Source organism: Erpetoichthys calabaricus, chromosome 9 (assembly GCF_900747795.2).
Source record: "Erpetoichthys calabaricus chromosome 9, fErpCal1.3, whole genome shotgun sequence".
NCBI lineage: Eukaryota > Metazoa > Chordata > Cladistia > Polypteriformes > Polypteridae > Erpetoichthys > Erpetoichthys calabaricus.
In genome coordinates, this window is record NC_041402.2 from 6034699 (window position 1) to 6052466 (window position 17768).

At 42.6% G+C, this 17768-nt stretch overlaps 1 protein-coding gene across 1 annotated transcript in view; it reads left to right on the forward strand.

The window, feature by feature from the left end:
* Positions 1–17768, forward strand: part of LOC114657153 (xenotropic and polytropic retrovirus receptor 1 homolog) — a 128929-nt gene that overhangs the window by 106226 nt on the left and 4935 nt on the right. Inside the window, exons 11-13 of the mRNA XM_051931695.1 lie at positions 1792–1960; positions 4815–5009; positions 14508–14668. Of these exons, the coding sequence (XP_051787655.1) occupies positions 1792–1960; positions 4815–5009; positions 14508–14668 (525 nt within the window). The remainder of the gene's footprint in view (positions 1–1791; positions 1961–4814; positions 5010–14507; positions 14669–17768) is intronic.

Here is a 17768-nt window from a genome sequence, read left to right on the forward strand (position 1 = left end):
TTTGTCCCCAATGGGATATCAAAATTGTTACCTTTCTTCATCGTGACACTCCTGCCCTGTCGTGGACACCAAATGATGTGATCAATGGTCCTCCACTGCACGGTTTACTATCTTACTCAATACTGTACACTTACCTTTATGCTTCAGACATTCTTGTGGATGCAGGACGACATTACATCATTGCATGGACGGCAGACAGATGGACTTCTTATCTATGTATAGCCACCCCAACCCAGCACAGACAGGCAGAGACACAAATTTCAGACACAGTACACATTTATTCAGCTGTGAGAAACGCTATGGTCTCGTTTCCCACCTATGCAACACAGTACAACAAATACAATAATCACAAGCAACCTTTCTGTCTCTTGTCTGCCTCCACTCCTCCTCCTCCTGCAAGCTGTGTCCTCCACCTCCCAATTGATGCTCCCCTAATGGTGTGTGGCGGCCCCTTTTATAAAGCACCCGGAAGTGCTCCAGGTGTCCCATAATCTCCTTCCGGCCACACTTCCGGGTGTGGTGGCAGTCCTGCAGAGGAGGGCTCAGCCATTCTCCATGCACCTCCCACCATTGGCCAGGCTGAACCGGGTTGAACTTCCATGCTCCAGACCCATGGCATTGTATTAAGCCAGGGGGGCTGCCCTCTATCACCCTGGGGTAGGTACTGCCCCATGCAAGCTCAGTGCCCTTGTTGTTCCCTTACAAAGGCATCCTGGCTGAGTTAGAGTCCTGGCTGTCTGTTACAATACAGATACATATACACATATACATACATATATATATTATATATTATATACAGTATATATATATATATAAACTAGCTGTGTCCGCCCATCTAAAACAAGTTGAAATCTAAATAATCAATGGAAACCTCAGTGTTAACGTTTGCAGTGCACCTTCAACTGGAATGTATTTTGTAATGCAAGTAGTGATAAAATGCACTGCATTTGTCATTCCAACAAATGGTGCATCACAAACATTACCACTTCTTTTATGAATCCCATACCAAAAGTCTTATAACAGAGACATAGCAATTGAAAGGAGACACAGCTGCACATATAGACACTTGTCCTTTTATTAAGGTGGACAAGCCGATTTCTTTTTGTCTGGTAGTTACTCTCTGTTGGACGTATTCAACGTTAACGTTTGCAGTGCAGTGTGTCGATACATATATGGCATATAAAGTGCTCCCAGGTTCAAGATAAAAGGAGGTGTCTCATACTCTCGGGGAGTCAGGACGGAGTTGGACAACACTGGATGAGAAGGATCCAGAAGCTTTGTGGTTGTTCTGTAAGATGGTGTTGGTCTGTAAAAAGCCTGTGGTGGTACTACTGTTAATAAATAATCAGGTAATTGTACTTGGAACTGTCTGTGGTGTTGGAGCACAGTGCTGCCCCCAGGTGGTGACACAGCATAACCCTGACAAATGTATTTTAATATGTTCCATGATGTGTTGCAAGGATTTTTAAAAATTTCATGTAAGAGGTGTAGCTGATAACTAAACCTCAGTGTACTCTGAGTGCATTCAGTTGTGATCTCAAAGATTTGATTGTATCGTTAGAGAAAGTCTTATATGTTTAGGTATTTTTCGCGCTAATTAAATATGAAGGAGCTATACACAAGAGGATAATCTGCACACACAGCAGATACAAGTGGAGACCATGTAGAATTCCGTTTCTTACATTTTTCCAAATACTTGAATTAGACGGTCTGCAAATCTAATTAAAGGCTTCCATGTTTTTTGACTGCGTTTTAATCTGAGATCAACTCTGTCTTGTTCACTTTTCACAGGGCCGGGTGCTCACCGCTCCCTTTCACAAGGTGGGATTTGCCGATTTCTGGCTGGCTGACCAGCTCATCAGTCTCAGCCCTCTCCTTTTGGATCTGTGGTCTCTCATCTGCTTCTATGCCATTGAAGTGAACTGGCACAGCCTGCAAACCCTGAACGCTCCGCCGACAGGTAAAGGATGTGGTTTTACATGAATGCCCAGGAATTTCCTGGTAATGGATGGCCAGTTTCTAGAACTTGATGTTCAGATAATGACTAGTGACCGTTATATTACTTTATCTTGGTTTAGTAAAACTGAAAATCGTGGCGGTCTTCCTCCGTGTGATTTAATTTCACATTTGTGGGGATGTGCAATTTTTATAGTGCTAGCATTTTGAATGGTTGCTCATTGATTTTTACCGGCTACTATGCTAGTAAACGTTTCAAGTATTAACAGTGCGCACAAGTGTAACACATGTTAGGAGAGCAACGTGATTTACAGAAAGTTTTCTTAGCATGTGTTACACTTGTCAATGAGAAACCATTCACACATTTACACACATACACTAGCACTATAAAAATTGCCAGACTTAGTATTAGTAAATGAAATCACCAAATGTTAGCTGTTTTACAGTAAGTAATAACAATAACGTTCATGAAAGAACTGCCACATCAATGAAGCAAAGTTTGCAAAGCTTGTATTTTTACCTGTAAGTTTTTCCTCAGTCATGTCCTTGTCCCGGAGTGTCACTCTTTTACTGTTCCGAAAAACAATGTGATGGTCCATCCTCTGCTGATGCCATGCAGTGTAACTCAAGACCGTAGGTCGATGTGTTGTGAGGAGGAGGAGGACTGTTCGCACGTGTCGCCAAAAATCGCGCAGAAGAAGAAGTACCTCTGGTTTCAGACAATGAAAATGCGTCAATTTTGTTTTTTTTCAGCTATAACACTTTCATTATTTGAATCACAAATAAATCGAGAACAGGGGCGGCACGGTGGCGCAGTGGGTAGCGCTGCTGCCTCGCAGTTGGGGGACCTGGGGACCCGGGTTCGCTTCCCGGGTCCTCCCTGCGTGGAGTTTGTATGTTCTCCCCGTGTCTGCGTGGGTTTCCTCCGGGCGCTCCGGTTTCCTCCCACAGTCCAAAGACATGCACGTTAGGTGGATTGGCGATTCTAAATTGGCCCTAGTGTGTGCTTGGTGTGTGGGTGTGTTTGTGTGTGTCCTGCGGTGGGTTGGCACCCTGCCCGGGATTGTTCCCTGCCTTGTGCCCTGTGTTGGCTGGGATTGGCTCCAGCAGACCCCCGTGACCCTGTGTTCGGATTCAGCGGGTTGGAAAATGGATGGATGGATAAATCGAGAACCGGGTCCGTGTACTTTTTGGTATTTGAAATTTAATTTTAGAAGCAAAAATGGAAAAACGAAAATGAAAGGAATATTCGGATTTTGATTTTTGATCAAAGAATGAAATGAGGGAAAATAAGGTATTTTTTAATTCTGTGGTAACAAATAGCAGTGATAAACTTAAAATTACACATACTTTTCTCGATTTATTTGTGATTCAAATAATGAAAGTGTAATAACTCAAAAACAACAAAACAGATGCATTTTCGTTGTCTGAAACAGGAGGTTCTTCTTCTGCGCGATTTTTGACGACACGTACGAGCAGTCCTCCTCCTCCTCACAACACATCGACCGACGGCCTTGAAGGTACACTGCATGGCATCAGCAGAGGATGGACCGTTACGTTGTTTTTCGGAACAGTAAAAGAGTGACACTCCGGGATGAGGACATGACTGCAGAAAAACGAAGTCGCATCTTTCAGGTAAAAATACAAGCTTTGTAAACTTTGCTTCATTGATGTAGCAGTTCTTTTATGAACGTTATTGTTATTACTTACTGTGAAACAGCTAACATTTGGTGATTTCATTTACTAAGTCTGGCCATTTTTATAGTGCTAGCATTTTGAATGGTTGCTCATTGACTTTTACCGGCTGCTATAGCTAGTAAACGTTTCGAGTATTAACAGTGCACAAAGTGTAACACGTTAGGAGAGCAACGTGATTTACAGAAAGTTTTCTTAACATGTGTCACACTTGTCAATGAGCGACCATTCACACATTTACACACATTCAAAATGCTTGAACTATAAAAATTGCTAGACTTAGACATCACCAAATGTTAGGGATTGGTTCCTGCCTTGTGCCCTGTGTTGGCTGGGATTGGCTCCAGTGGACCCCCGTGACCCTGTGTTTGGATTCAGCGGGTTGGATAATGGATTGTTTGGCTGCTAATTAAGGAAAAAAGAAATAAGGGGCCTGAGTCTTAAGATGTGCATCAATTAAAATTAAGGCAAACAGTTAATTAGCAGCAAAGTCTGGTCATTAATTAAGAAAAGGGTTAGAATGAAAAGCTGCAGGACTGGAGTTGGAGACCCCTGCAATAAGGTATGCAGAAAGTGAAGGAGATCTGCAGACCTTCTGAATCCACTGTATATCAGCTTCCCATGCAGCATATCAGTCAGTTCTCTACATAAGGAACAGGTCATCCTGAAGCTAAGCTGGTTTGGGCCCGGCCAGCACTTGGATGGCAGACACCATCTGCTGCTGGAAGTGGTGATGGTGAGGCCAGCAGGGGGCGGTTACCCTGTGGTGAGTGTGTGGACCCCAATGCCCGCAGTGCTGGGACAGGGACACTGTGCTGGACTTCGGATGGGAAGTAAAACCAAGGGCCTGGTCATTAAAGATCCCTGGGCATCTTTTGAAAACAGTAGGACACATCCTGCCTGCCCATCGTGGCTCCATTATTCTGACCCCTAATTGTCTCTCTCACCCATTCCCCGCCTAATAGCTAATGTGTGCTGTCGCATCATCCAGATGGGTGTTCCACATTGGTGGTGGTTGTGGTGGTTTCCCTCTGTCTATGTAAAGGAGGATTTGAGGAGTGAGAACAGTGCTACATTATTATTATAATTATTATTATATCTTAATCATGCTTGAGTCTCCCCAGAATAATTTCAGTAATTTTTTTTTTTGTTATATTTGGCAGAACAACTTGACTGCAGTGGTTACTCACGTGGCATGACCTGCCTAATTCAGTGCTTTCCACCCTGGATCCGCTTTGCCCAGTGTCTACGCCGGTATCGCGATACGGGTAGTGTGATGCCACACCTCTTCAATGCTGGGAAGTACTCCACGGTCTTTATCATGGTGACGTTTGCAGCCATTTACAACAATGCCAGGGGTGAGTATACCATTTGGGTTTATGTACATACGCTGTATGTTTGTGTCTGTATATACATTGTAATAAAGCAGACCACAAAGGATAAAGGTTTGGGGTTTTTTGGCCCCGTATACTCTAAAGAAAACGTTTTTAAAGGTCAGTGTTTTCATCCAAGATGGCTGAACAGACAATTTATAAGGGGGGACCAGAAGTGAAGTAAAAGTGATGTTGGGGAAGCCGTGGTAATGGATGGAACCCGGAAATGGCTGGTTTCAGTAGGCATCTGGGAAAAGTTATGGCGGCGGTGCTTCGTTCTTTCTGCGGGAATATAGAAAGAGAGGTTAGTAGCACGCCGTTGTCTCCTGGCACAAGTTGTCGCGGTGCGTGTCAGGTCCTTAATCTGCTCCACATGTGCGCATGCGCGCGTGACAACATGTAGAGCCGGTTTATACTTCACGCTCAGAATGCTTACTTGCCTGCATCATGGCTGCCACCAGGGCCGGATTAAGACCCTTAGATGCCTTAAGCACTAAGTAATTTTGGTGCCCCCTTACACTAGTAATTCAAAATATTAAAACAATAACAAACTAGAAAATAAAATTTTATTTTATTATCGAAAATTCAAAATTAAATAAAACATACTTATAGTAAGAAGGAAAATAATATTTATTTTTGTATGCTTCATTTTATTTTTATCTTAATAATTTTCACCTTATTTTCCTTCTTTAATTAGCTCTTCATAATCAATCTTACATAACACATCTGCTTCTATACATAATAGAGATGACGCATACTTGTTCTGAACTTATTTTTAATATCATTACTTGAAGAGAAAATGGCATCCGAAATGTTACAAATTTTAATGTTTGGGGTCGATTTTAAAGGTTTTTTTGAAATGTACACTTTTCATTTTGACACGAAAACCGTAGATTTACCATTTTGATTATTTAATTTATTTATGGCTTTTGTGTCAATTTAGCAAATCTGTTTTACACATATTCTTAGTACAAGATTTGAAGAATATTTTTGTGAAAATTTTGTTAATAAATCTTTATTAGTAAAAAAAGTTATAAACAGTTTTATCCAATAGTAATCAGCTGTACGATTTTCACGTTTACATAATGGAAATGAATTTAAAAATATCCAAGAATAGAATTAAATAGACTTACCAGAATATTTTTTCCTCAAACTGGGACGATTTTTTGTTTTTGCTTAAAACAGAAAAATAACGCTTTCTACGCACTAGAAATTAAATAACAGATAATTCACGAAACAATTATGTGATAATAATTTTTAATCAACTATTATTTAAAAATATAAAAACATGTTTTGAATCGAATTATTTTCACAATATTTTGACATAACATGGTGTTTAAGGGAATCACCATGAAACATGAATTCCCCATCGTAGATGGCACCAGTATGCAGAACGCACTGTGTAAGGCGCCATCTACAAACAGTGACGGCATAGGGAGGTACAGGGAGGCATTATTCATTTTTTATTAAATTTTGAAAATGGCTATACATTTAATTAATTTAATAATTTATGTGATAAATTCGGCCATGAAAAAGTTTTGTGGCGCCCCCTTTACCCTTGATGCCCTAAGCATGTGCTTACTTTGCTTATATGGTTAATCTGTTCTTTTGACGCGTCTTCTGAGCACATTCTCGGAATTTAACGCACCACGTGCACAAGTTACTGTAGCAGCCAAATATGACTGGCGTGCGTGTTCACGTTTTGGTAGGTGACGTCAGCATCGTTGTTTACTATCAACATGTGACGTTGGGCTTGCAGCTCTAACAGGATCAGTCTGCGTGTTTCGATGTTTGATGAATGGCTCGATGCGATGAAGCAAATCATCAGACTTAAATGCATGACAGGCAGACATCCTCACGGTGCTTTTCTTCATCCATTTCTCACACAGGCAATACAAGCCTCGCATATTCTCCATTATAATGATGCAATACACTTACAGGCATCACATACGGTCTCGACATTTTGTGTCGCTGTTGTCGTATTTTTTTTTTTTTTTTGGCACCTCTGCAACAGCATCAGAATGCAAATCATTTTTATTTTTAGCATCTTTCCTCCCGCAACTCACAACACAGCGAAACCAGACCTTGTTTTTTTCTTGCACTGACACCTGGTGGAATCTTCCAGGTTTACTTAATAGGATACACGCAAGTATAGACAGTATGTCGTTTGTTTAGCAGCAGCATCCTCAAGCTCATGCGTCACTGATCACCTCTTTAGTTCTAGCTAGGACCCCCTCTTGTCTCCCAAACATCCTAAATTCCTTAGGCCACACACTCAACATACTCTGGAAAGTTTGGTGCAGGATGACTTAGTCGCATCACGGGGTTTCAGCAGATTTTTAAATCATGAATCTGCTTCTCTACCTCATCCCACAGGTGCTCTGTTGGACTAAGATCTGGGGACTGGGAAGGCCAGCAGTTTGTCAATAGGACATCCGAAGGCCATCTCTGGGCAACAGAGCACTTTAATCTGTGTGGACATTTCACGCAAAGGCAAAAATTGGGGGTTAGTAAAGTAAATTTAAAGAGCATGTCACAAAATGTTGACAGTGACCGAGTCTGAAAACAGTAAAACGTAAATACAGTAGACCCCTGCAAAGTCGCGGTTCAGGGTTTGCGGACTCAATCGTTCGCGGATTTTTCCTTAGAAAATAACTATTAATTGTTAGCGGAAAGCGCAAATGAAGATGTGAGTTCCAAAATCTGCTAATTACACCTTTTGGTAAAATTTAGTGAACATGTGATTGTGACTTTTCATGCAGTTGATCCGCACCAAAAATACGTTTGAGCTTCAAAACCTGCTAATTGCAACAGTGTAGCGCTATAGTATTAGGGATTTAGTTTCAAAATCTGCTAAGTACCGACCCAGATTTTCCTATTTATCTCCAAAATTTATCTTTTGTACTTAGCTGATTTTGGAACTGAGCTCTTCAAATATCCTCCGCAATTTTTTATGGCTTTTTTTGTGGCAATACTGTGCTGTAGAGAGAACAGGAAGCAACCGCGGGTTGGGATAGTGAAAGTAGCCAATCCGAGAGCGTTATTCATTTCTCATTGATGCTGATTGGCTGCTGCCCTGTGACGCGTCTCCAGGTGAGTGTCCTCGTGTTTTCCGCTTTGTTATTGTATTCATTTTGTTATTCTTAAACGCACAAGATGTCGCCGAAATGCCCTGCACCTTCTAAGGCTTCTGGCACTGAGCCTCAGCGCCAGAAGAAGTTTAAAACACTCCAGGAGAAGGTTGAACTACTGGATTTGCTCCGAGAACTAAAAAGTTATGCTGCAGTAGTGCGCCACTATGGCACTAATGAAAGCACCGCGCGCTACATAAAGAAGAATGAAGCAGTGATCTGGAGTACCGTATCTGTAAGTTTCTGTGATAGTGCCAAAAAGGGAACGACCGTAAGGAATAAAAATATCGTCAGGATGGAATCTGCCTTGGAATTGTGGATCACCGACTGCAGGAAGAAGAACATCCCCTTGGATGGTAACATCATCCGTGAGAAAGAAAGCACGGAAATTGTACCAGCAGTTCGCTACAGGAGACAATGTAGCAACTTCCCATCACAATGTTCCTCAAATCTATCAAGAAAAGCCAACAGGAAACCCCACCAGAAGAAGACCCGTCCAAAGATATGACTCCTCCTGAAGCGCCCGAAGAAGAGGCGCCACCCGAGGAGTTTTAAATACTCTGCATCGTACTGCACAGCTACTTCATCATCATCATCAATATCATTCATCATTGGTGAGTACCCGTACATTTTACTGCATTTTAATTAAATGAAATTATTATGTATTTACTTATAACAAAGAAAACGCGCTTGCGTGAATTACAGTACGTATAGCGGAAACATCTGCATTTTACATTCTAGCACCGCGGGAGACACAGCAGTACAGGACTGTATACGGGTTTAACTTTACATTCTGTTTTTAGGTAATAAGGTAATTTTTTAGGTAATGTATTAATGCATTAAGCTGAGTTTGCAGTGAAATTAAAGTGCTTTGGGGGCATACAGTATTTAGGGTTTAAACTATTTTTTAACCACATCCAAAAGTCGCGGTTTTTCACAATTCGCGGGTGCTCTAGGAATGTAACCCCTGCGAATTTTGGGGGTGTACTGTAGTTACATCCCGCATGGCACGTCCCACCCACATGTCTTTATCCGTACCCAGTCTCAGTACGCCTGCTGACTATGTAGCTCAGTATGGTACCGTCATTTGGCTGCAATAACAATTCAAGTAACGAAGGGTTACAATAAGGAAGGTCAACAGCGAAAGGCAGTTTAGAGGGGAGTGGGCCAACAATTTTTATTTATAATACCTACGCAATCAAAATGCAAAGCCAATGTGCTTCATCATTACACTGCTGCTAATGTCGCCGATTCCAGTCACGTAATATTCTGTATACATCTGGAGATAACGACGAGTGAATTTTGCTTAAAACTGGGTGGGAACAATTAGACGGCTCACCGAGTGTCACATTTCTAAACCAATCCAACGGCTCGTGAAGGCGGAGCTCAAAGTAGGGGCAGAGATTTTGAACTACAAAGATCAGAGGTGCTCTTGCTAATCTGGTCCGAGAGACCGTAAGCTTCCGATTACGATGAACCCTCTACAGTCAAACACTCCAATAAAAACCTATTTGACATATCATATGGGGTGTGTTCTGCTCCTGCTCTGTTTAATGCTTGTATGGACTGGGTGTTGAGGAGGGTCGTGGGGTCCAGCGGCTGTGGGGCATCTGTTGGTGAAGAGAGATTCACGGATCTCGACTTTGCTGATGATGCTGTGATCTTCGCGGAGTCAATGGAGGCTCTAAGTGAGGAGTCTGAGTGTCTGGGCTTGTGAGGGTCCTGATAAAAACCAACATCCAGGCCTTTAATGACCTCTTGGGCACGGCCATCAGCAGTGTGTCTGTCTGCAGAGAGAGTGTTGACCTCGTCGAGAGGTTTACTTACCTTGGCAGTGACATTCATGACTCTGGTGACTCTTACTATGAAGTCAGTAGACGGATTGGGAGAGCATGGGGGGTCATGAGGTCCCTGGAAAGGGGTGTGTGGCACTCCCAATATCTGCAAAAGGACTAAGGTCCAAGTCTTTAGAGTCCTGGTGCTTCCTGTCTTGCTATATGGTTGCGACATATGGACGCTATCCAGTGACCTGAGACGAAGACTGGACTCCTTCATCACTGTGTCTCTTTGGAGAATCCTTGGGTGCCGTTGGTTTGACTTTGTGTTGCTCACGGAATCCCGAATGAGGCACATGACCTGCATTGTGAGGGAGCATCAGTTATGGCACTACGGCCATGTGGCGCGTTTCCCCCGAGGGTGATCCGACTCATAAGATCCTCATTGTTGGGGACCCGAGTGGCTGGACCAGACCAAGGGGTCACCCACATAACACCTGGCTGCAACAGATAGAGGGTCATTTCCGGAGGGTGGGACTGGTCGGCGTTTCTGCCTGGGGGGTTGCAAAGTGGGATCCCGAGTTGTTTCGTCGTGTAGTGGGTGCGGCAACGAGCTGTACCAGTGCATGCTCCCCAACTTGACTTGACTTGACATATAAATGTGTGTCACGTCTGTGGAAAACACTTTGCACATTTTAAAAATAAACAAAAGCAGATGCAAGGGAAAAGCCTTTCTGTAGCATCAGATTCTGCACAGGCATTCAACGGTATCAATTGACGAGTGGTAAACGTAAACGATATGTCGTCGTTGGTGCTGTGATAGATAGATAGATAGATAGATAGATAGATAGATAGATAGATAGATAGATAGATAGATACTTTATTAATCCCAAGGGGAAATTCCCATACTCCAGCAGCAGCATACTGATAATAACAATATTAAATTAAAGAGTGATAACAATGCAGGTATACAGACAGACAATATCTTGTATAATGTTAATGTTTATTGAAGAGTCACATAGTGTGGGTGAGAAACGATCTCCTCAGTCTGTCGGTGGAGCAGGACGGTGACAGCAGTCTGTCGCTGAAGCTGCTCCTGTCTGGAGATGATCCTGTTCAGTGGATTCTCCATGATGGACAGGAGTCTGCTCAGCACCTGTCGCTGTGCCACAGATGTCAAGCTGTCCAGCTCCATGCCAACAATAGAGCCTGCCTTCCTCACCAGTTTGTCCAGGCGTGAGGCGTCTTTCTTCTTAATGCTGCCTCCCCAGCACACCACTGCGTAGAAGAGGGCGCTCGCCACAACCGTCTGATAGAACATCTGCAGCATCTTATTGCAGATGTTGAAGGACGCCAGCCTTCTAAGGAAGTATAGTCGGCTCTGTCCTCTCCTGCGGAGCATCAGTATTGGCAGTCCAGTCCAATTTATCATCCAGCTGCACTCCCAGATATTTATAGGTCTGCACCCTCTGCACACAGTCACCTCTGATGATCATGGGGTCCATGAGGGGCCTGGGCCTCCTAAAATCCACCACCAGCTCCTTGGTTTTGCTGGTGTTCAGTTGTAGGTGGTTTGAGTCGCACCATTTAACAAAGTCCTTGATTAGGTCCCTATACTCCTCCTCCTCCCCACTCCTGATGCAGCCCACGATAGCAGTGTCATGAGCGAACTTTTGCACGTGGCAGGACTCCGAGTTGTATTGGAAGTCTGATGTATATAGGCTGAACAGGACCGGAGAAAGTACAGTCCCCTGCGGCGCTCCTGTGTTCGTGACCACAATGTCAGACCTGCAGTTCCCGAGACGCACATACTGAGGTCTGTCTGTAAGATAGTCCACAATCCATGCCACCAGGTATGAATCTACTCCCATCTCTGTCAGCTTGTCCCTGAGGAGCAGAGGTTGGATGGTGTTGAAGGCGCTAGAGAAGTCCAGAAACATAATTCTTACTGCACCACTGCCTCTGTCCAAGTGGGAGAGGGATCGGTGTAGCATGTAGATGATGGCATCCTCCGCTCCCACCTTCTCCTGGTTTGCGAACTGCAGAGGGTCGAGGGCGTGGCGGACCTGTGGCCTCAGGTGGTGATGTGCCCTCCATTGGTCATCGTTAATGCAAGAGTCGATGTAAGCTTGAAAGAATTTTCAGCCACATTCATGAAACATTCAATGGCAAAACATGCATTTGAAGTATGAGGGGAAAATGGGATTTATTAGAAAATAGAACGAACCTTCACAAAAGTGATGCTGTCATTTCTCAGTGTCATCTCTACCTTTCTCAATGCACTTGTGCCACTCGCCTGGCAGTGCCGGGATTCCAGCAGAATAAAAGGTTTTGTCTTGTCCTCGCCAGCCACTCTTACACCCGAGTTATTGTCGATCATTACATGCCGAGGGGTACTCCAGTCACTAGTGCACGGAGCACCAACATGAAGCCTGTTATTCAACACAAGTGGAGGGGACTGCTGTCTCAAGGAGTCCTTTTGCTGCAAGTCATTGATGACACACACTGCTAAGAACACCAAGGCTCGTCTGGAGAAACTGAAGTTGGAGGCATTGCCACATCCTCCTCATTCGGCAGATTTGGCACCATACGATTTCCACCCATTTTGGACCACTAAAGAAACCGTCTGGGTGGTCGTCGATTCAAGACAGATGACGACGTGAAGAAAGCAGTGCACGAGTGGTCGGCGAGGACGAGATGAAACTTTTTATTCTGCTGGAATCCAGGCACTGCCAGGCAGGTGGCGCAAGTGCATTGAGAAGGGTGGAGACTCCATTGAGAGATGACAGCATCAGTTTTGTGAAGGTTTGTTCCATTTTCTAACTTTAGTTTGACTCCCCCTCATAAATGGTGTGTCACACTCCGTCAAAAGGACCGCCACAGATCATGAAGAGCCACAGGAGATGCAGATTTCAGTACTCAAAACACCTGAATCAAGAAATCTGTCTAACCAGTAACAGATGCGACTGAAACAGCACTTGCCTTATGAGTGCATGTATAAAACGAGTAATTCAATTTAACACGACTGTCCAGTTGGAAATGCAAACTTGACATCACAAAATAGGCACAGCGTCTTAACATGTCGTATATCCATAGACCATAATGCTCATCTAAGCTCTGTTTGCTGTTATGTCATACGGCTGTAGAGGTCCGGTGCCACTCAGATTCACACTACGGTAGGGACGGTGATTTTTTAAATTTTTTTTGAAGGGGATCCCAGGAACGTACCAAGCCTTGGCCCAACTCGCACCTCTCACATACACAGACACAAAATACACCAAATCAAATAAATAACTGTGAGGTATATTAAATGAAAAGGAAATATCCAATAACAATTAACAATTCTTTGCATTTATATAGCGCTTTTCTCACTACTCAAAGCGCTCAGCAATTGCAGGTTAAGGGTCTTCCTTACTCAAGGGCCCAACAGAGCAGAATCCCTATTGGCATTTACAGGATTCGAACCGGCAACCTTCTGATTGCCAGTGCAGATCCCTAGCCCTTATATAAACAATAAATAAGCAGATAACCCTTCCCCATCCCCTACGGTGATAACAAATACTGTATGTCGATGTTTAAGGGCATTTGCTGAAAACTTTAATAATTATTTCCCTGAAAATGAGGATCCTCGTTAAGATAAACTCTGGATTAATGATCCCTTCTTGGAAGATATAAAGTCATGCGCACTTAATCCTCGTGAAAAAGAAAAGCTGATTGAGTTGTCTTCTGATGTCACTCTGGTGTTCAGACCTAAAATGCAATCATTGTCTCAATTTTGGATATTCCTCGAAAAAGAATATTCATCTCGGAGTTATAAAGCAATCAAATTGTTGAGTTGTTTTTTCGACTTCCTATTTGTGTGAAAAGACTTTTTCAGCCTTGTCAGTAATAAAAACCAAACAGAGAAATCAAATGGACGTTAATGCAGAATCTTTGTTTCTCAGAAACAACACTGCAACCATGTATATCAAATTTTCTAACAAAGAAGCAGCAGCAGATGTGGCCCTAACTAAAAACTGTAATTTTATAACATTAGGTTTAATAAATAAAATACTATCAATTTTTGATCAGGAGCAAAATTTACAGAACATGCAGTTGGAATTATTGAGCCTAACCTCTTTTTAAAAAAAACACCCATCCATCTTCCAAACCCAGTAACCTAGAGCAGTCTCACAGGGACACTGGAACCTATCCCAGTAAGCATCAGATGCAACAACTGAACAACCCCTGGACAAGCAAGTCTATCGCAGGGTGAACACATTCACATAGTCGTACATTTGGGTCAATTTACTATGACCAACCCACCTAACCTGTCTGGAGGAAAACCATATGGACGCAGCAAGAACATGCAAACTCCACACACGGAGCAGCAGGGACTTGAACCCCAGCCTCCTTGTGGTCAAGCAGCAGCATCACCAAGCTGCCCCCTTTTAAAAACACATGTACATGAGTTATTGGAAGTAATACTATAGTTATTAACCATCTGCAGCTTGATAGGCTGAATGCTCTTCTCTGGTTTGTTAAATGCCTTATGACCTCTTTATGTTTTAATGTATGTACTTTAATTTCTCTTGTAGAGCGTCCTCAGCTGGCATCTGGAGTGAAAGTGTATCTCTGCTTGTGGGTGCTGACCACTTGCCTCAGTGCCATTGCCACCATCACATGGGACCTTCGGATGGACTGGGGCTTAGTTCGTGGGCAGCGTTTGCTGCGAGAGGAGACCGTCTACTCACATGCAGTAAGGCATCATTGTATCTATGCAGAGGAGTGCTTGAATGCCTTTGCCATTGATAGTGTTTCTGGGTCCCCCTGGTGGATTCTAGAAGTAGATGCAAGTGTTCACTGATCATCATGGCCAGAGCATATGCAGAAAAATTGCAGCTAAAATGAGATAGATAGATAAGAAAGGCACTATGTAATACATAGATATGAAAAACACTAGAAGAAATTGATTTAAGATTCTCAGGATTCATAGCTAGAGACATATGAAAGTCACTATATAAAATTGATATACTGTATGTGAAAGGCACTACATCATAAGCAGATATAAAAAACACTTAATAAAAACAGATAGAAAAGACACTATATGATATTTAATGGTAAATTTTGCACAAATATTACAAAATTTGTCTTTACACAGAGAACCACAGACACATAGAATAAGTGACCAAGACGTGTGGTAGACAGTAGTATTTTAGGGACTTCCAAAACTGGACTTGATGTTTTTTAGAAGAATTAAGTGGACAGGACTGGTGAGCTTTGTTGGGCTGAATGGCCTGTTCTCATCCAGTTTATCTAATATGAAATGACATATTATATATATATTATATATATATATATATAAAAATATATATATATATATATATATATATATATATATATATATATATAAAATATATATATTATATATATATATATATATATATATATATATATATATATATATTATACATACATACATACATACATACATACATACATACAGTGCATCCGGAAAGTATTCCCAGCGCATCACTTTTTCCACATTTTCTTATGTTACAGCCTTATTCCACAATTTATTAAATTCATTTTTTTCCTCAGAATTCTACACACAACACCCCATAATGACAACGTGAAAAAAGTTTACTTGAGGTTTTTGCAAATTTATTAAAAATAAAAAAACTGAGAAATCCCATGTCCATAAGTATTCACAGCCTTTGCTCAATATTTTGTCGATGCCCCTTTGGCAGCAATTACAGCCTCAAGTCTTGTTGAATATGATGCCACAAGTTTGGCACACCTATCCTTGGCCAGTTTCGCCCATTCCTCTTTGCAGCACCTCTCAAGCTCCATCAGGTTGGATGGGAAGCGTCGGTGCACAGCCATTTTAAGATCTCTCCAGAGATGTTCAATCGGATTCAAGTCTGGGCTCTGGCTGGGCCACTCAAGGACATTCACAGAGTTGTCCTGAAGCCACTCCTTTGATATCTTGGCTGTGTGCTTAGGGTCGTTGTCCTGCTGAAAGATGAACCGTCGCCCCAGTCTGAGGTCAAGAGCGCTCTGGAGCAGGTTTTCATCCAGGATGTCTCTGTACATTGCTGCAGTCATCTTTCCATTTATCCTGACTAGTCTCCCATCCCCACAGCATGATGCTGCCATCACCATGCTTCACTGTAGGGATGGTATTGGCCTGATGATGAGTGGTGATGTGACACCTGGCACTCACACCAAAGAGTTCAGTCTTTGTCTCATCAGACCAGAGAATTTTCTTTCTCATGGTCTGAGAGTCCTTCAGGTGCCTTTTGGCAATCTCCAGGCGGGCTGCCATGTGCCTTTTACTAAGGAGTGGCTTCCGTCTGGCCACTCTACCATACAGGCCTGATTGGTGGATTGCTGCAGAGATGGTTGTCCTTCTGGAAGGTTCTCCTCTCTCCACAGAGGACCTCTGGAGCTCTGACAGAGTGACCATCAGGTTCTTGGTCACCTCCCTGACTAAGGACCTTCTCCCCCGATCGCTCAGTTTAGATGGCTGTCCAGCTCTAGGAAGAGTCCTGGTGGTTTCGAACTTCTTCCACTTACGGATGATGGAGGCCACTGTGCTCATTGGGACCTTCAAAGCAGCAGAATTTTTTCTGTAACCTTCCCCAGATTTGTGCCTTTAAACAATCCTGTCTCGGAGGTCTACAGACAATTCCTTTGACTTCATGCTTGGTTTGTGCTCTGACATGAACTGTCAACTGTGGGACTTTCTATAGACAGGTGTGTGCCTTTCCAAATCATGTCCAGTCAACTGAATTTACCACAGGTGGACTCCAATGAAGCTGCAGAAACATCTCAAGGATGATCAGGGGAAACAGGATGCACCTGAGCTCAATTTGGAGCTTCATGGCAAAGGCTGTGAATACTTATGTACATGTGCTTTCTCAATTTTTTTATTTTTAATAAATTTGCAAAAATCTCAAGTAAACTTTTTTCACGTTGTCATTATGGGGTGTTGTGTGTAGAATTCTGAGGAAAAAAATGAATTTAATCCATTTTGGAATAAGGCTGTAACATAACAAAATGTGGATAAAGTGATGCGCTGTGAATACTTTCTGGATGCACTGTATATACAGAAAGGAACTATATAAATAATAGAGTTCTACAGTTCTGCATTCTGAGACCAGTCCAACCTGTCATTGATGTGGACCCCCAAGAACTTGTAGAAGCCTCTAAAAGATCTTTTGGTGTAGCGAAAGTTAAAAACAATTTCCCTCGTTTTGCTGAGCACCTGACTCCTATTCTCTGTCTTACCCCCCCTTATCAATACACCCGATTGCTGCAGAATCATTTGAGAATTTCTGCAAGTGACATGACCTTCTGTTATATTTATAGTATGAGGTGTGTGGAGTGAAGAGCAAAGGAGACAGGACTGTACCTTTCATGCTCCAGTGTTACTCACACCCATATCAGAGACTCAGTCCTTGATCCTCACAAAGTGTGGTGTTCAGCTGGACAGAGAGTCCATCATCTTGGACACCATAGGTTCATCCATCTGCATATCTCTGAGCTTATCCCTTGTCAAAATAATGACGTTGAAATGATGCAAGAAACACTAACAAGGAACAGTCAGAAATACAGTTACCAGACAAATCACAACAGTGATGTCAGTCTTGATGAAAAGACAGTTTGTAGTAAACTGTGAAGCATAAAAGCTGTCTACCTTCAATAGTGAATTGTGGTGTTAATGTTAAGAGGATCACTGTTAAGTTTACACATCAAGGCACAAAACTGCATTTTGATTTTGCCACCATCCTATTCACATTCACGTGTTGTCATCCCCCAAATGTCTTTTGTATTGTCACGCATGAGGATCACAT